This window comes from Wyeomyia smithii, chromosome 3 (genome assembly GCF_029784165.1).
Source record: "Wyeomyia smithii strain HCP4-BCI-WySm-NY-G18 chromosome 3, ASM2978416v1, whole genome shotgun sequence".
Classification (NCBI taxonomy): Eukaryota; Metazoa; Arthropoda; class Insecta; order Diptera; family Culicidae; genus Wyeomyia; species Wyeomyia smithii.
In genome coordinates this window covers 20,280,999-20,301,437 of record NC_073696.1, presented here as the reverse complement: position 1 = coordinate 20,301,437, position 20,439 = coordinate 20,280,999, and the positions used below count along the sequence as shown (strand labels likewise).

The 20,439-nt window shown below is 38.4% G+C and overlaps 1 protein-coding gene across 6 annotated transcripts in view; it reads right to left on the bottom strand.

Annotated features, from left to right (window-relative positions):
- LOC129732508 (protein sickie-like) overlaps nucleotides 1-20,439 on the bottom strand; it is a 477,819-nt gene that overhangs the window by 9,792 nt on the left and 447,588 nt on the right. For all 6 annotated transcript variants that reach the window (XM_055693445.1, XM_055693439.1, XM_055693442.1 and 3 more), the window contains 6 exons: nucleotides 5,501-5,584; nucleotides 5,297-5,425; nucleotides 5,056-5,196; nucleotides 4,668-4,992; nucleotides 3,446-4,610; nucleotides 3,130-3,385 (listed from right to left, as the gene is read on the bottom strand). In XM_055693445.1, the coding sequence (XP_055549420.1) occupies nucleotides 3,130-3,385; nucleotides 3,446-4,610; nucleotides 4,668-4,992; nucleotides 5,056-5,196; nucleotides 5,297-5,425; nucleotides 5,501-5,584 (2,100 nt within the window). The remainder of the gene's footprint in view (nucleotides 1-3,129; nucleotides 3,386-3,445; nucleotides 4,611-4,667; nucleotides 4,993-5,055; nucleotides 5,197-5,296; nucleotides 5,426-5,500; nucleotides 5,585-20,439) is intronic.

The window sequence follows — 20,439 nt, the reverse complement described above, 5'->3', positions numbered from 1 at the left end:
TTCCAGAGACACAGGCTAAATTAAAAACGGTAGCGAAACCTTGCTTCAACATATCAAGCTTTGGGTTTTTGCAAAACAACACTATTAATAATCGGTATTTCGCCACTTTGTTTTAATTCGATAGTCGGATTCCCTCAGCCGTGCCAGTTCTGAATTGAATGTTTATCGATGACTGCAGCCCAAGCCGGGAAGCCTATGAACCCGGGCACGGCGGGCGAGCGAGCGCACCGCACGCCCGCGCGAGGCGGACGAACGGGCGGCCCAAGCCACCACACGGCCGGACGCCCCGGAGTGCGTTGAGACAGAGGCGCCGGCAGACCCACGGGGAAGCACGACCGCAGACCCACGATCCGGCAGCCCCGTAGCCCGAGTCATCCCAGTCTTCAGAGCCAATCCTTATCCCGAAGATACGGATCTAATTTGCCGACTTCCCTTACCTACATTGATCTATCGACTAGAGACTCTAAACCTTGGAGACCTGCTGCGGATTCGGTACAAGCTGTTGAGAGTTTGCGTGCCCCAGTCTTCGATTTTCAAGGTCCAAGAAGAGAAGACTGTTAAACAGAAGAGAAAACTCTTCCGATATCTCTTGTTGGCTTCTCGGAGGAAAGGATTCATGTTCCCATGATTACAAAGGCGCTACAGTTCTCGGTGTGCACGCCAATGCAAACGTATACTCAACAGGCTCCGGAATTGTAACCGGATTCCCTTTCGTTCGTTTAATATATACTAGTGAATGTTGCTTCAACCCAGGAAAACAAACGAACCTGAACAGAGGCAATTTCTGCATGGGGGCTGCCCCCCATGTGAACTAGATTAACCGAATTAAGATAAGAAGGGGTATTTTAGATTTTTGGTCAAGGAGCCTCAGAAATCAGTTCGCTACTGTGTTTTTGTGGTCGACTTGTGATGTTCATTCAGCCAAAAACGATTACTGAAAGTTCTCTGATTTTATGACTATGGCCTGGTGTCAAGCGCTTACCTATTTTCTTCATGAAAGAACAAATGTATTAGTTGACAATAAGTTGATTCAAATGATAGAATCGTTATACATTTCAGATATACAAAAACTCAGTATTAACAGATTTTCCTTGTTAAAAAAATAAAAATGAATATTTTTTCGTTTTTGGATAACAGTTTTCTGGTAAACGGTATTTTCTGGGAAATAGTTTTCTGGGCTTTGGTTCACTCCGGATAATAACTTTCTGGGGATTAGTACTTTCTGGGTAGCAGTTTTCTGGTGATTGGTACATTCTGGGATTTTGTTTTCTGGGGAAAAAGCTTCGGCGTTTTTTTTTCTGGGGAATAGTTTTCGAGGAATTGTTATACAATCGTTTTTTTTTTAGGCGGATTTCGGAACTTATGTGTTTTTACGCACCGCTCTCCTCTGCGTTAAAAGCGGTTTTGGTGTGTTCAATTTTTGAAGCATTTAGTCAGACATGCTCTCACAACACAAATGATATAACCAGCATTTTTTTGTTAATTATCTGAGAAAATCAAAACTATATTCGAAAATTTTTCAAACAACAAAGCCTAGCGGTTAATTGTGTTTTAGTTCACTTTGACCAATTTTACCAAACGAAAAGCAATTATTCAAGTAATAACATAAAAAATGAAACAGCAATTTTGTAAGTACGATATAGCTAGACAATTAGTAGGATACTGGGTAGAAACAGTCAAGTTTAATTAACATAAAAAATGGATACTGAAATTATGGCGAAACCTTTACATAATTAATAATTTTTAAAGACGAGTAAGAATAAAACCTTTTCAATTATTGGTATCGCAAGTTGAGTTTGTGTTGTTTTTGCTGTATATAACCCTGGAAAATTATTCTTTTTCTGGCGTTAAATTGATGCATAAATCATAAATAATTCAAAATGCAAGTTTTTGTTTAAAATTTAATAATGAGTGATCAATATGGTGTTAACACATCCATGTATAACAAATACTAGAATTTAGTTTTTTTTTTTTTGAAAAACGAGATCAGATTCACACTATTTCAAAAGGCAGAGGGCAATAACATTAGAAGCGAGGAGTCAAATTGACATAGTCTGCGTTTCTAGGGTTAAGAAGAATTCTCCTAAGAAAATAAGTGAGAAATGCTATGCAACTTATTTCAGTGTAAAAATGATGTTCCTTCGTATAATAATACATACATACAACTTCGTTGTTGCGCCTAAATTGCTGCTTGCGAGCATTAATTTCTACCAGCAGGGTATTTTTCACCTTCGCTTTTGACTCACCACGACAGCACAGAGTGTTCTCTTGCCCGCGCACGAGCATGTTAATTATGAATTACCGTTTAACGCAAGTTATGCAATATTTCGTGATTCTAGGGACGAATGACCGACCGAAATCAATTAATCAATTTCGTGACCCTGGTTATGCTTAAGAACTCTGGGTTAGGGTTGCCACCGGACATGGATATCTTGCCCAGTGATTTTCAAAGTAGAGGGCGGGAGGGTGGTTGCATTGGCGTGCTTGTTGCATGAAATACAACCAAACTAATGTTTTAAAATTTAAGTACTTAAGCTGCATACGACACATTTCTTTATTCTACAGAAAGAAAAAAATATTTACACAAAATTGTCCCACACTATTTTATAGTTGATTACTTAATTTATCTTAGCAATTCCTCACAGCCGAACGAATTCGGTGATTGTTGTGACGATTGCAGCAAAATATTCCAAAGAAATATATTAAAATAATACAGATTCGCCGTAAACCCCAAAAACTTAAAATTTTTTCCTGGCGACAAAAATCCAAAATCAATGCCGAAAGCTTTTAAAATACTTTGCAAAATATTTGAATTTTCGGCAATTAGGTGCGTAGGACTTAAAAATAAAATGGCCAGGATTATGACTTATGCCCGTTTCCAGAACGAGTTGGAAATAATTTCTCTGGATCGGAGAAAATTTAGGTTCCCTCAGAGACCACGAAAATACCTCCTCAACCCGGAGACTTCGAGTGAGACCCAGAGTGATGGTAACCCCAGAGCATGTGACAAAGCTGTTCAGTAGTTCAATTCTGCCCATTGGTTAAGAATTCACGTATCTTGTACATTATTATTCTGGTCATGTCTTTCAAGCTTAAGTTAGTTGTTTAAGAAAAATTGTTACAACTCACCCATCGGAAGTTGTGGTGCAGCTGCAGGTTGGTAGTGTTGCAGGTCGCCTGCGACATCGTACCGATGATGCAGGGCAGCTTGGCGGCGGTGGCACTTAGCAGGCAGGAGAACACATCACCGAGCGCGGACGCGTGGTGCAAATTGTCCAGTATTATCACAGCTGGCAGCTCCTCTACTGCACCCTCGCTCATCGATGCCTGTTCGGCGATGTGGCCAAGATACTGCTGCAGTTCTTTGGAGCTTTTGTGGTCAACGCTAAAAACATAAAAATCATAGTCAAAATCATCCTAATAATTTTGATAACAAACAACGTACTTGAAGGTGGCAATCGCTTCAGCAGGGTTATCCCGCCCGGACCGGGCCACCAGAAACTCTGCCAACTTCCTAGCTAGATACGATTTACCAGTACCGCTGGGGCCGCACAGTATCAGCCGCCGGTGCTCGGTGAGCAGTGAAATGTACCGATGTACGATGTTTCGCAGGATCAAACTATCGAAAGCTAAACTACCAACGCCCTGGAGGCAAATGTACAAGGTTTTCACATTCCCGATAATGTACCCACAGGGCAGCAACTCCGGGAATCCCATTTCGGGGCCTCGCTTGGCTTCACCCAGATGATAGGATGTGATGGAGTCCGTGTTCAAACCCAAATTCGTACCCGGATCGATTTTACCCAAATAATCCTTGAAAGTCTTTCTTACGATGTAGTCTAGATTTTGCCACGTTGTTTTCCCGGAAATATACGTGTAGGCGAACGTGAACTCATTCGGACTAGCAAAGCTACCATCGGGTTGACCTGAGGACGATTTACGTCTCTTGTCTCCATTCTCTGCAGTTGATTTTCCACTCTCATCCCCCTCAGCCGAAGAAGAGTGGTAATAGTTATCACATTCGTTCATCTCTTCCGCGTACTTGGCGAAAGATTCTGGTTGTCCAAGGTAGACAGCGATGGCAATTTTCTTTCCATCTACCGGATCGGCAACGTCTTCCGCGGGAGTGGTTAGCATCTCATTGACCATCGCGGCTCGTTCGATTGTCGGCGACAGTTCGGCGATTATCGCAGGACTCAGTGGCGCCGGGGGTGGTTCCGGTGCGGGTGCCGGTGGAATATTGTCCTCTTCCGTTTCGTCCAGGTTCTGAGGTAGTTCCAACGGGGTTCGTGACATGCCATTGTCGGCCGCTAGACTGTAACGTCGCGGTTCACCCATCGAACCGCTAGGACTGACCTGACCGAGGGACACCTCGCTACCGGCTAGCGAACGGGTTGTCATCATGCGCTGCAACCGTTCGTTGCTCTGCTTGAGACTCATCATCTCTTGCCGCATCGTCATCAGGGTGTCCTTGAGGCTCTCTAGCTGCGAGGCCGAGCTGAGCGCTTCCAGGCGGATGTCCGTTAGGACTAGGTCTTTCTCGCGCAGCTGCTTCTTCAGATCTTCTACCACGGGGTTTCCATTCAGCTCGATGGCATCGATTGGTTTCGCTAGAATGGAAAGGAATGGAATCAGTTTTGTGTTTGAAAACGATTTGAAGTACAAACCGTTCTCCACTAGCGTGACGGTTTTGAGCGGACTTCCGTTTTTGGTGGGTGATGGTGGTGGCAGTTGTCCTGACAGCTTTCCGGACTGTTTGTCGCTTCCACTTCCGCCCGAAAGGGACTTTTGATCGCTGTTGTTGTTGTTGTTATTATTATTGTTGTTGTTGTTGTGATGATGGTGATGGTGATGATGATGATGATGGGTATGTCCGTTCCCTGCCGCCGCTGCTGCTGTCGGCTGATCAAGATTCGAAGACTGACTAATGTGGCGATTGGTTTTGGAGATTTTTGCGTTGCGGGAGAAGGCTTTAGTAAAGGAACTTCGTAGCTGAAATTAATTTGAAATAATGAGAAACTGAAGGGTGATTTCTTGAATCTAAGATTAACCTACCCATCCTTTCTTTTTCTTCTTGTCTTGAGCCGAACAGCCAGAGCTGACAGAATTCAAGGAGCACATAGAGTCGGAGCTATGGTGCCTTTGCATTTCCGCGCCCGGTGGCAGTGGTGGCGCTGTCATCGTCTGTTCTGAGTTCTGTTGTACAAGGTACACAAGGCATTTAGTTAGTAATGGGTTATGTCGAACGTTGACGGATTGCTTGTCCGCATTCTGTCAGACACTACTAGATACTTACTCCATTCCCATTGACCTGCCCGTTAACTTGTACGCCCATACTCTGCATATGGGCGGTAGTTAGGCCAGCCTGGATCGATTGCTTCCGCAGCAGCTCAATCGTCTGTCGCATGTCCAATATTTCGCTATCCTGCAATGCAAGAGAGCAGACAATCATCAATTGTCAGTCGGGGAGTAATTAGACAAACTGCGGCGGCATACGTACCTTCTTTTCCGTCGTTGCCGTCAACATCTGCAGCCGCTGGGTCATGTTAGACAAACTCTGCTCGAAAGCCGCTACGACATGAGCCTATAATAGAAGTAACATGGTAAACGTCAATTAGTCAATGCGATAATCGCCTTATTTGGGGCTTCCTCATGGGCAGTAATGACACAGCTAGTAACGAATGGCACTGCGAGTGGTTCGAGACCGTTAGACAAACACCGTTTAAAACATTTGTCGTAATTCGCAAAAGAAAAAAAAAAAACGACCGACCGAAGAGTTGAAGCCGGCGTCGTTATTTATGTTCATTGAAATCGAAAGTGAAATGAAAGATTTATTTCCCATCCGGCGCCGGTTTTGATGACTCCGCCTTTTATCACGTTGCATATTGCACGCAGAGTGCAAGAGATAAATCGAACCAATCAGTGCAGGAGTGCGTACGTAGATAAAATATTGATCATTCGTTCGTTTGATGACAACGGACTTTCGCCAGTGGAATGCACCATTTGCTTAACCATTGTTGGCAGCCAGAGATGCAATTCAACTCGAATGGGTTAATTTATGTGTGCAGTATACTTTATGCTTTTTATATATTTATGATGATTGTTTATAGCGGACGCTGCGGGGTGACTCAGTCGAACTTGCTGGATTGTTTTCTTTTTTGCAAATTACAACCGAGTCCTGATTTGTTTATTCGATGTGGATTTCCAGTGCAATGAATGCGAGTCAAACCTACTGATACATTGAACATGATAAGATATGAAAGATAAAATAATTTTAACGCCATTCTAAGCGCTGATTGCAATATTTTTTTATAATGAAACTGCTTAATTTGTACCCCAAACTTCCATAATGTGCTGATCTAAAATCAAACACTTGTGAAGAATCAAAACAAATTCAACTTTTTTCCGAGTCGTCTTCGGAAAGTTACTGCCTATAGTTCAAATTTTATTATTTCTGTTGAAAGAATTTAAAATGCAAAACTTCATGTATTGTGTTATTAATATTTCGTCTTTTGTTTATTTATGTTTATAACGATGTCATTAGGCTTGTAAACGGTCACGGTGAAACACTTACTCCCTGCGATAATCGTTTTTCTTCCGTTATTTGATATTTTCCTGTAGTACTTTGTGTGCAAAGATTTGGACATGGGCGCAACTAAGGAAAATTTCTAGGGGGGGCTAGTTTTCATGTATGTCATTTTAAAAAAGAGAAAAAAGAGTTTGAATATGCTTTTTTAATGACGCCTAAAATAGTATCGTAAGAGCAGAAAAAATCACTTCGGGATAGAATCTCCGAAGATGTACTGAATATCTTGAACACATCGTCAACGCCAAGCTATTTCAGCAACAATGATTCGATATTGAGGAGAGCTAGATTTGGTAAACGGCTGGGCAGTGCTTTTTAACAGTTCACCCGTACTATTTAGAATAAAATAGACCCCAGTGAGGTTCAAGGCATAATGCTCTATTCCTACCTCCACGTGGTACCGACTGGGATACGAGCAACCAAGGAAAAACCGGTAAGGTAGTTGTTCTCCTTAGAGAGGCTAGGGGCGGCTCCCCACAGGCTAGGGGCGGCACAAACAGCGACTGATCCGGACCGGACGGTTGAACTATGAAATGCGGTGTCTCGCAAGCTACATCCATGGCGGCAGCTCCGCCGCGAGACTAGGCATCGCAGCCCTAGTAAGGCAGCATACTAAAATAAACATACTACGGAGAATCAAGAATTCAAAACGAACCGGAACAATCGGCAATGACCCAGCCGACGAAATAAGGACGACGATTAGAAGCTCAGTACATGTAACAGTAGATCGCTTAACGACCCGTCGACCGGATTCTGCTGGATCAGCTAGAACCCCGCCACTTCGACATCGTTGCGCTCCAGGAGCTTTGCCTGAAAGGAGAGAAGGTACGGTGGATTTGTGGCCGCAAGGCAGAGTACCACCAAAGCGGCAGGCAATCAGCGACAGGTTGGGTTTGTTGAAAATTAAAGGCCGGTTCCACAACTAAACTATTCCCAATGTGCACTGCCCTCACGAAGGAAGACCTGATGCAGGGAAAGAAGCGTTCTACGCACAGCTGGAGAAACTCTACGATAGCTGCTCGCGTAGAGATATCAAGATCATCGTTGGGGACATGAACGGAAGGATAGACTTATATAAGCCGGTTATCGGCCCGCACAGCCTGCTATGCACCAACTTCGCAGCTGCCCGCGGATTAGCAGTCCAAAGTCCCTTCTTACCTCGACCAACGTACATCAAAACAAATTGACCACGTTCTCAGCGACGGCCCGTTCTCCTCAGACATTACAAACGTACGCACCAATCACGGTGATGATCGGACATGACCACTTCGATACGAAAAACTACAAAACCCTGATAACCGGTAGTCCTCTACGGAAGTCCTTTTGATATTTTCGAACAGAAGGTGCCTATCGGCGAACAGAAGGTGACTTTCTACGGTGGAGCACAAGCGGACGACGGATAATGGCTACAGCGCATGAACCATGAGCTACAAGCGCTGCTTGGAGAGAACCCCATTGCACACCTGGCCAAAGACAATAGGTTGCGGTGGGCCGGTCACATCGTAAGAATGCCGGACGACAACCAAGTGAAATCACTTCTCTTTAGCAACCCTACCGGCACAAGAAATTAAGGGGCGCAGCGTGCATGATTGCTCGACCAGATTGAAAGAGACTTGCGAGTGATGAGACGTCTGGGGAACTGGTGAAACACAGCCCAAAACCGAGTAAACTGGCGACTTCTTGATACAGCACGAGTTACTAAAGCTCTCGTCTGACTGGTAAGGTGAGTAAGAGAGCAAGGGTTGATAATCGATCCTGGGTGCAGAACTAGTTCTTAGCCAATGAATGACGACATCTCAATTTGTGTTGATTTTGATGCTCTGATAGTTAGTATGGAATGTATATATATTGAATACAATCATTCTCTGGGAAATTCTAGGGGGGGCTAAACACGTTCTAGGGGGGGCTTCAGCCCCCCCTAGCCTCCCCGTAGTTGCACCCATGGATTTGGACAATTATTTACTTAATTTCTCAACAGAAATAAGGTTGAAAATCAACAAAAATAGAAATTATCATTCGCTAGTGCATCTCTCAGTTACGCGAATGTCGATTAACCATCTGTTTTTTGTGCGAGAGCCGCTGGCCGTTCTGAATTTACGAACGAAATCAAATGAAAAAGTTGATCGTTTGCAAGCCTGGTTGTCAATTCTCAAATGGCAACTTTTCAATGCATAAATCATTTTTTGGCTGAACAATAAATGGAGTAAATTTTTTATTTTTTTGTCAAATGTTCTGTGCTTTCTCAGTGATTCCTAATGTTTTTTTTTATACATCTCCCAACAAACAATTTAAATTTTTACCAGTTTGATGAAGCTTCCTTCGAAACAGGGTATAAATCTTGTTATTTTCCCAAACTACGACAAAACAATACGTCAATACGTCGCTTAGAAATCCATAAATTACGTAACCCAAAAAAAACAATTTTTATTAAATTTTATTAAATTAAATATTTTATGCATTTTGAATGACCCTTTCTAAACTATGATAGGTATATCTGTATTACTTTTCTAGCAAAATCAAAGTTATATTTGTTCATATTTACGATTGTTTGGGGATTTTTTTATTACTTTTCTAACTCGATTTTCCATCGATTCTAGTTTATTTATTTATTATTATTGCTCATTCCTGCTCATTTAATAACATTTTGGGAGAAAATAATTTTGTGTCGCGAACTTGAGATGATTTCTCTTCACTAATTAGAGGTTTTGTAAAATTTTTAAAGAATTTAGACGCTACGGTTTTTTAATGACAATTTTTAAACTTGCTGCCGAAAATCCAGAAAAACGCGTTCGATATTATAAAAGATTTCAATTTTCAAGTTTTCTCGATTTTTTTCCTAGTTAGAAAAAAAATTTTTTTTTGTGACATTGCATTTTTTTACTACCCTTTTTTTAATTTCCAGGAGTCTGCCAAGAACCCACATACCTTTTTTACTCCTTATAAGTGACTCTGCTGTGATTGTACAATACATCCGATTCACTTTTTTTGCAAATTAATAGTGAAGACTTTTGTCGACGTTCAAAATTTAATGTTTTTTTACCTCAAGTGTGAATTGTTTTTTTTTTAAAAATATTTAAAATCATCTGACGACTTTTGTATGACTTATTTATTTCTATTTATATTGTTAAATATTATTTTTTCAAAACTCATCGAAATGCCAACTGAAAGCAACTGAACATTATTTGAATTGATGTGAAACTAAGACATGAGAAATAGTAGAAGGGTGGTATTCAAGACACGACCGCATGATAGACGTGGGACTACGTAAATTTTTTTTTTCAGCAAACTCATCTGTTATATGAATATGACAGTGCGGATATCGTACGCGGTTTAACCGTGATGTCTTTATGCGATAACTGAAAAAAAAGTGATGTTTTATTCAGCCGTTTTCAAGGCTATTCGCTCTGACGGGGGTACGGTGCTGCCATCTTCAATTTGTTTACTCTGTGAGTGCAGAAGATAGGAATTTCTTCAAGAGTGAATGTGATAGCAAACATTTTAATATTTTTCCCTAAAATTCGCATACGGGCAGTTAAATGTGTGTGAAGGAGATGATTTAATTCCGTCAGGGCAATTACATATATTTGAAAGGACTTATTGAATTTCATCAAACTGCAACTGTAATTAGAAACCACTGCGGATGGATAGTAGTGAGAAGTTAACCATAATTCGATAATACTGTGCATAACCAGCAGTATATACGAAACTAATCCGATTTCAAACAGAAAGTTCGGCATTTTCTGCTAACAATGCTGCATCCGTTTTATAAAATTCACAACACTTCATTAAAAAACTAGGTAACGTCTTAAAATAGTTCAAAATCGCAGCAGGCTTTCGAACTTCATACTTATATCTGCCACCAGTTAACGTCAGCACGAACAGAGTTCTCCCCCAGTCGCACATCGGCAATATGCAACACGCAACAGTTGCACTCTTGGTATCTGCTTCCGTTCGATACCGGATAATTTGATTTTTTCCTTCCAACCCACAACACAACACGATACGTGTTAGGGAACATTCGTATACTACATAACGTGCTGAGGGAAGGATGTATTCAGTGAAGTGTTACACTACGTGAGGCTACCATGCAAAATTGCGTTACGTGGGACTGGAGCGGCATGGAAAAGTGTCGATTCCTCGTTAAATTATATACGAATATACCCTTATATTGTTGCGTTTTTGAGTACTCCATCGGTCTGGTTCCGCTGGTAATCAACATAAATAAGATTTTTTTTGCGGAATCGGGAAAAACTCAGAGAACTTGAAATAAAGGCGAAACTATTCGTAAGATAGCTCTAAAATAAACGTCAGGAACAGAAAGCGAGCTCGTGATTGGATAACCGGTGCTTAAAATTTTACATATTTTATTGACAACAAAGTGAAATGAAAATATTTTAAATATCTTTCCAAAACATTGCACACTGGGAAAAAACGGACCCAAATTCCCACTAAATTAATGCCACTGAGCTGGCAACCTGAAATATAATATTTCCTCTGTAAAATTGGTCAATAAATCGATTGGTGATGGTTTCGCCCTATGCAGGGCACGGGAAATGGTCTATTTCGCCCTTTTTCACCCTATATTTGCGTGTTTTTGGGTTAACTCTGTCGTAGCTACGATTGGCGCTGATTTTATTGGTGAAAAAAAAGAATATCAACGAAAACATTAGCGGAAGACTCAATAGAGATCATTCCATTTGGTTCCCGGCCCATGAAATGGTATATTTCTCTCCATTTCACCTTATATATGTGATTTTCGTACTGAAACGTGTATAACAACAAACTCTACTCAGCTTACTGTTCAAAAGTGAACTTATCATATGTGAAAAGTTTCAGGGAATTGAATGGTAAACCATTACCAATCCTCATCGATCATCATTTATTAGTTTCTCAAGCACCTTCGCTTTCCTTCGAAACGATCTATTGCTGTCCTAATCGTCACTGTCCTCATCTTCACTGTCTTCCTCTTTGCTGTCCTGTGTGTCGTCATAAAAACATTCCTTATACTCTGGAATTGATTAGTTCTTGAATTACGCATACATTTGTGTTTCATTTGTATGGGAGCCCTCCCTTCCAGAGGAGGGAGGGGTCTCAAATCAGCATAATAACCTTCCTTGGCCCCAAAAACCACTACATACAAATTTTCACGCCGATCTGCTGATTCGTTCTTGAGTTGAATCGTGATTCACGATGTCCAACTTATTTTTATTATTCAGGTTACAAGATAAAGGTGAATTGTGGTAAAATTATACCACTAACAAGACCTGGATCTAAATGAAACCATTACCATTTAATTCCCGGAAACTTTGCACATATGATAGGTTCACTTTTGAACAGTAAGCTGAGCAGCGTTTGTTGTTATACACGTTTCAGTACGAAAATCTCATATATAAGGTGAAATGGGGAGAAATATACCATTTCTAGGGCCGGAAACCAAATGGAATCATCTCTATTGAGTCCTCCGCTAATGTATTCGTGGGATTTTATTCATTTTTGCACAAATATAATCAGCGCCAACCGTAGCTCCGACAGAGTAAACCCAAAAACACTCAAATATAGGGTGAAAAAGGGCGAAATAGACCGTTTCCCGTGCCCTGCACAGGACGAATCCATCACCAATCGATTTATTGACCAGTTTTACATGAGAAAAGCTATATTTCAGGTTGCCAGCTCAGCGGCATTAATTTAGTGGGAATTTGGGTCCGTTTTTTCCCAGTGTGCATTGGTTTGGCCAATAATTTTAATTGGCGATTTTTTTTTATTTCTAATGTTCATAATTGTTTTTAATGCTCTTAAAGTAAATGATTTTTTGTGAGATTTATTTGAGGATAGTTTTTTTTTGAGGATTTATGATTGTTTTTGACGCTGGTTTATTTTTAGACAATCTAATTAAAACTAAGACATAAAATAACGAAATAGGACTTCTTTTTGGTGTTCTTCGTGCATTTTTGATATTCGAATCGAATTTCAATAAACGGTTTTTTCATTACAATTACATAGAAAAAAGTTGCTATCTTATTTTTCTGGGCATTTTCTGAGTTGTTCAAGGCTAAATTTTCAACGATATTTTTTGCGACTTTTCAAATTTTCATTATTTTTTCTTCAGAGTGAGTGTTTTTGACCTCAAGATATTTTTATGACAGCAAAGAAAAGTCTTGATGACCGAACAGTTCGAGAGAATCTCTTACGGGTTTCTTGAAAGATTCTGAGGCCAGTTTTTAAATATTTTTCCTTACAAAAGTTTGAAATTTAAATCAACGGTTTTTGATGGCGTTTCATGGAAAATATCATGATCTCCTTGGGGATTCGTAGGGTAATTTTTGGTAACAATTCAAAGGCATTAAACTGCTTTTATTGCCGCAAAGCATTTTGAGATTGAGATTTTAATTATTTTCATTTACTTATTTTTATTAGCTATACACAGTGCCTCTATAAATATGGGCCAGGCAAAATCATGGATCACTTTAAGGTCGGTGCAATCACCTGCTGCGTCGGCTTATTGAGATTCATTTAAGTCACAACACTCAACGTATATTAACTACAACTGATCGCCTCCCGGACCAAATTAGGAAAATTACATGGCGACCGTGACAGGACTCGAACTTGCAATCTTCTAAATACTGTTAGTAATTTGTAATTTTAACCCTCTAGAGCCAAAGATAATTTCTAGACGGGCTTTGGTAAGATCACTATGAATCATTATAAACACTTTTTAAGTGTTTATTGAAGCTTTTTAGAGGTTTGACTGAAGCCCGCCAAAAGGCGGCTTTGGGCACTAGAAGATCAATTGTTAGGATTTGTTTGCTTTCGAAAATGAGGTTTATTTTTTGCAGTGATTGAAACCTATTTATCAAGTTTTTTTTAAATAAATGTTTGATGAATTTAAAAGTCGCGGGCGGTTAATTATGCTCATGCTCATGCTCATAAATGTTTGATGAATTAAAAAGTGATTCTCAATTTGTTTACTTTTTGAATATTGTCTTGTTTTCTGACGACTTTCAATTGACTTTACGCATTTAATTTTTTTTTTGACCTTTTAACGTAAGTCATTCGGATCCTACACTTAATTTACTAAAGTAACAAATAATTATATGTCATAAAAACGTTTGCAAACATTTCATTCAGCTTTGAAGGGAGCAGAAAAATTTTCCGATACATTTTCAATTAGCTTTCCATTATTTCTATGTTATCTTCCGAAATTGTTTTCGAATTGTATATCCTCTTGTGAACATCATCAAAAATGATGTAAAACTGATATATCAACTTTTATAGGCCGCAAGTATTTTTGTAATGATATTTTCTATTTTAGGTTATCAGGTAATTTTCATTGCCTTTTTTTGTTATATTCTAGAAATATAAATTTTATTAGTGGATTTTCTATACTTTGCAGTTGGCTCATTTTTCTTTGAGTATTGATATTTTTAGATATTTAATTAAAGTTTTTGACTCCAGGCTATTCTCTTAGCAACAAAAAATGAATAGGGAACTGTAAAATAATGAGCAAAAGTGATATGAGTTTATACTGAATAAGAACAAAAAAGTTTGGACGATTTTTTTTCTTTATTTATTGCTCCTGATTTATTCCCAAATTTGTCTCCGTGAACTAATTTAGTAATAACTTTGATCGGGATATTGGATAAATTCTCGTGAATTGCCTTTATTTTTTTCTATTTATTTTGCAGACAAAATGGAAGAAAATTAGAAAACAAGGTAATTGTGACAATACTATTGGATTCTAGTTTCAAATTCATACTGTTTAAATTGAGTTTAGATTGTTGAGACTGTGTACCAGTAAACTGCTTCAAAGTATTGATTTTCTTCATAATATTTTTAATTGTTCTTAAGATTTTTAAGACTTAACATTTTGAGACATTTCAAGGACTTCACGAAAAAGTTTGAAGCTGAAGAATTTTTTAAACGGTTTCTTCACGGCAGCACAATTATATTCGTTGAATGATTTTTTCTTAATAAAAAGAAGAAAGGAACATATATACGTTGAAATACTCCAGTGTTATTAAAAGCCAAAGCGAAACTCCAAACAAACATAGGAAACAGCAGTCCGATTAAATGATCGACTTTACGTGTTTCGGAAAGCGCAAGCCATTAGAGCTTAACTCTCGACCTGATTTCAGCTGGAAGCCGCTTAACAGTGAGCCAGTTTGCAACGTCGAACGTTCGCAATGATTGAACAAATGTTGACAAGCTGAGCGCGAGCTCGAGAGAGCTTATGGCGATTTGAGTCCAATTTTGTAGCATATTTGCGATCAGCTGGTCACGGCACGTGACATATATCGCATCACGCGACCATCAAGCAGCATAAATGTTGAATCCGATTGATTAAAAGAAAACAATTTTAATGGCCAGCGGACCCTTTTTTGGCACATCGTCGTCGTTCGATTGCCGTGCAACAACCAGCCTAATTGAACGGAAAGATCACGATCGAACGATTGCGGCGATAGGCAAACTTGTAAATAAACTTCACTTTTCTCCCCTTGGATGAAGCTGCCAGTAGAGCGCCGGCCACCGCGCGATTGGTAATTGCTGTTCGTGTTTCCATCCATTACCGGCTGTTGCTGGATGGCGGTGGCTTCGGCTGCAAATTGGTTAAATGGTCCGTTTCCGATTTAATTGAACGTTTTCGATAAGCTTCTTCCGATTAATAAAGCCAAATTGGCGGCTGCATATTATGCGCTAACACCTTCTGTTCGCTGGAGAATGGCTAATTAGACGCTAGAAAGTGGCTGTTTACTGTTGCTAGTTGATTGGGAAATAATTGCCTAGCTCTGCCCGTCATTAGACACATTTTGTTCGACTAGAGTTTTAATTAACCTATTGATTAACATCCAACTGCATACGACGACTAACGACTAGAATGAACTCAATTGAATGAGTGCATAAGAAAAGCCAATCAGCCTCCCTTCTGGGCCAGTCAGTCAGTCAGTCAGTTAATCAATTGGTCTCTGCACCGGGGGGTTAATGATTTTGATGGCTCAATTCACACTTAACTAGGCAGAACGAACGTTTCTGTTAGCGAATGCAATCCGTGACCAAACCAATTGGTCGTTTATGCTTTTTCTATATTTTTGCTTTGTGACACGTTACGCTCACTTCTGGCACGTATTCCTATTTTTGTTTCGTCGCTGCACTCATGTTTGTTTAATTAATAAAACGGTCAATATCAAACCCATCCACAAGCAAATGAGATTAGATTATGTGAAAACTACCTCTCACATTACACCACTTGGAAACCAATTTGTAGCTTGTTCTCGTAATTTTACTGAACCACTTTCTCAGTACGCCGCCCGACAAATGGTAATTTCCAATCAATTACGGATAACATCGTTAACCTTATTGAATCAATGACGCGGGTATGGGGTAAATTATTACTTCATCAAACTAACACTACTGCACGGTACTCGGCAACTAGAGTCACCCCTCCTCGTTGCGTATGTCATGTATGTTGCTTACAGCCTGGAATGACGCAAACAACATCTCACTTACTAATAAAGTACACTTACCAGTTGAAAGGTACGGTAGAAATTGATAACCGATGTTTTCTAATCAAAGTTGAGTTCGAAATGTCAGCAAGTCTACAGGAAAAGGAGACTGGTCGACTAGTAGTAACACATTTTTGCTGATTTGGCATAATAGTCGAATATTGTCTAGAGTTTATTCACCTCGTACTTTGCTGGGTCAGAGGGACAAAAATTCACCCCGGGTGCGATCGTAAAAAAACGCAATAATTTATTCGGCACGTTTTCCGATCTGATGTCGGCACTTGCTTCTGTGTATATTTAATGAGAATTTTATTACGACAAAACGGAAAGATATAATCGCAGTGGAATGCTTTATCACACTGTGAATAGTTGTAACAGCTACGACTGGAGACTGGGGTTGAAGTTGAAGTCATAAATAAATGCAGTTTGTTTTAAAAATATTCCATCATTTTTAATATGCAGCAATTACCGGATGTTTGTTTTCTCATGCATCCAAGTTCAAAGGTGTTTGTATTGAAAATAGTTGAGCCAAATTTGATTTGGTTTTCTAGAAAATAGCTATGTTCCCTGTTCTTTCCGGTTTGAGCTCTAAGAGTGCACCTGTGTTGACCAATGTTATTTTTTTAATATTTTGCAATTTTGTGGCACTATCGATTATTTGTCATTTATGTAATGTGTATCTTTTATGTATGATTTTTTTCCCCTGTTTTTCATTTTTGTTATTTTCTATGTGTGCCATTTTTACCATTGTACCATTTTTGTTATGTTTTGTTGTGTTTCACTTTCGTAATTTTGTGCTTTTAAACTCTTAATTGTCATTTTTGTCATTGAGCCATTTTTTTCTTCACTTTTGTCATATCTGCCATTTCTATAATTTTAGACATTCGCTGTCATTTTTGTTTTGTTTCCGGCAGTTTTGTCATCTTTTAAATTGAATATTGACAACATTTAAATATTTTTTTTAATGTTTTGTTTTTTTTTTTGTTTGTTTTTCTCACTCTTGTTATTATTGTTGTTTCCGTCATTATTGTTATTTCTACCATTTTTGTTATTTCTGTCATTTTTCAATTTTTTCACTTTAACATTTTCAATTTGTAATTTTTTGGGTTATTTTGTTCATTTTATTAGTTTTTTGTTTTTGTCAGTTTCGTCGTTTTTAGTCGTTCTTGTTATTTTTGTAATTTATGGTATTTTTGTCTCATTGTATTTTTGTCGTTTCTGATATTTTTAGCCTTTTTTGTCAATCGCTTTTTGATGTTATTTTGATCATTCTTTTGGTTTTTGTCGTTTTCGTCAGTTATATCATTTCTGTCATTTTTTGTGTTTGTCATTTTTGTTTTTAGTCATTCAACTTATTTTGATCACGTTTGTCATTTTCGTATTTTTTGTATATTTTTCCTTATTTTTCATTTCTCGTTTTTTTATTTTTGATTTTTTGTCATTTTTTTCGGTTATTCGGTTATTACAAAATACAGGTCATTTTTGTTCAATTGTATTTTTCGTCGTTCCTGTCATTTTCAGTCGTTTATACCCTTTTCGTTATATGTTTATATTTTTTTTTCATTTTTGTTATCAGTTTTTTTATTTTTTCAAATTACTTCACTTTCATCTTTTTGTCATTTTAGTTATTGTTGTCATTGTCAAACATTGTGATTTCTGTCATTTTTTGGTAATTTTTTGCATTTTACGCCATTTTTGCATTGTTTTGTTATTTTTTCAATTTTTGTATTTTTGCTTTTCTCCTAGAAATGTATAGCAATCACTGGAAAAACCGAAGGTATAAAAGTGGTCCCAATGGCCGAATGTCATATACCACTCGACTTCTTTCGACGAACTGAGCATTTTCTGTATGTATGTATGTATGTGTGTATGTGTGTGTGTGTGTGTGTGTGTGTGTGTGCAACTTTTTTTTCTCACTCACTTTTCTCAGAGATAGCTGGACCGATTTTCATAAAATTATTAGCAAATGAAAGGTCTAGTTGCGCCATAGGTTGCTATTGAATTTCATTGTAATCGTATTTTTAGTTTAGAGGTTATGTATCAAAATGTACAAATCACGAAACATCAATATCTCAGAAACCACACAACCGATTTTAATAAAATTGGTTTCAAATGATTGAGCTGTCTCCAGAACCCTTAACTTTTGAATTTCGTAATGATTAAACATATGGTTCAAAAGTTATGTAAAGAAAAGTTATCCTGAGGTTGTTGAAACTCACTCATTTTTCTCAGTGATGGCTAGAACGATTTTCACAAAATTAGTGTCAAATGAAAGGTCTAGTAGCCCCATAGGTTGCTATTGAATTTCATTACAATCGGATTGTCACTGTTTCCGTTGTTCATAAAAATGTGAAATCACATAATGAAAGTAAACATATTGACTTTCTCCTAACGATCACTGGCTAATTAAAAGGTAGAAAAGTGATCCAAATGGCTGAATATCATATACTACTCAACTCAGTTTGACGAATCGAGCATTTTCTGCATATATGCATGTATGGGTGTATATGTTTGTGTGTGGGTGTGCACGTGTGTATGTGCACCTTTCTTTCGCACTCACTTTTCTCAGAGATGGTCTGACCGATTCTTTCTATCTTGGTGTCAAATGAAGGATCTATTTGCCGCTTAGGTTGCTATTGAATTTCGAAATGTAATCAAACTTTTAGTTTTGGCGCTGCGTCAGAATGTGAAAAACGCTCTTATATCTCAGAAGCTATGAACATAGTTGAATTCAAATAAATGGGCTTTCAAACCCTTAAACAATGAATTTCATAATGTTTAAACATGTGGTTTGAAAGTTATAGAAAGAAACGAAACCCGCAGACTGTTTAAAACTATAGCTACGATGAAAATATGTGGCCTCAACATCATTTAAATTTAATATTGTACTATTTCAATGTTTGCGGCCTTGCTCGGGATTGAAGTTGAAATTAAACGTCATTTCTATCATTTCACTTTTTGCCTTTCTCCTAGAAAGGTATAGCAATCACTGCAAAAACTAAAGGTATAAAAGTGCTCAAAAGGGCCGAATGTCGTATATCACTCGACTCAGTTCGACGAGCTGAGCATTTTCTGCATGTGTGTGTGTGTGTAACGCTCTCCCAATCTCACTCGATTTTCTCAGAGATGGCTGAATCGATTTCAATGAAATCTGTTGCAAATGAAAGGTCTAGTTGCCCTATAAGACCCTGTTGAATCTTATTGTAATCTGATTTCTAGTTTAGAGGTTATGTATCAAAATGTAAAAATCACGAAACATCAATATCTCAGAAACTACACAACCTATTTGAACAAAATTGGTTTCAAAAGAACGGGCTACCTAGAAAACCCTTAAGTTTTGAATTTCATAAAGATTGAACTTGTAGTTCAGTTATGAAAAGAAACGTGTTCTGAAGACTGCTTAATCTCACTCATGTTTCTCAGAGATGGCTGTACCGATTTTCATAAAATCAGTGTCAAATGGAAGGTCTAATTGCCCCATAAGACCCTATTGATTTGTTTTGCAGTCGGACTATAACTTTGCCTGATATGTTTAAAAATGTGAAATCCAGCTATGCAAAGGAACATATTCCGAAGACTACTTGGACTCACTCACTTTTCTCAGAGATGGCCGACCCGATTTCCACAAAATTAGTGTCAAATGAATGGTCCAGCTGCCTCAGAAGACCCTATTGAATTTTACTGTAATCGAACTGTAGCTTCATTTGTAATGTGCCGACTTGTGAAAATCACGAAACTTCATTATCTCAGAAACTACACAACCGATTTGAACAATATTGATATAAAATGAACGAGCTAGCTAAGGGTTAACTGATGAATTATGATTTAACACGTGGTTTCAAAGTTTGGCTGCCCTACACGTTCCCATTTCATTTGATTATAATCGAACTTGAGCAACCGTTATGTATTAAATTGTTAATAAAACAACGAAAGTCTATTATCTCAAAGATTACATCACTTATTCGAACATAACTAGTGTCATACGAACGAGTCATCTCTCAAACTTACAAATAACAAACTTCATAACAATTTGATATTTGGCTCAAAAGTTATGGAAAGAAGAGAAATTCAAAGACTATTTAAAACTATACCTGCTTTGATTGATATATTTATGTGGCCTCAACATAATTTAAATGTGGTGTCGTACTATTTGAACGTTCCAAGTTCATTGATTCCTTGCGGTTTGTTTAAAGTCTGTAAATGCACGACGAATCGGCCATTGGATATGATCACAGTCATATGGGGTGGTATTCTGTCATTATCAGCAGACTTTCTGGCATCAATCTGACACCGGAAATACCCATATTGGTAGGTATTTTTGGTTGTTTTCCAGAAACTAAAAGCGGTCGTCTTCAA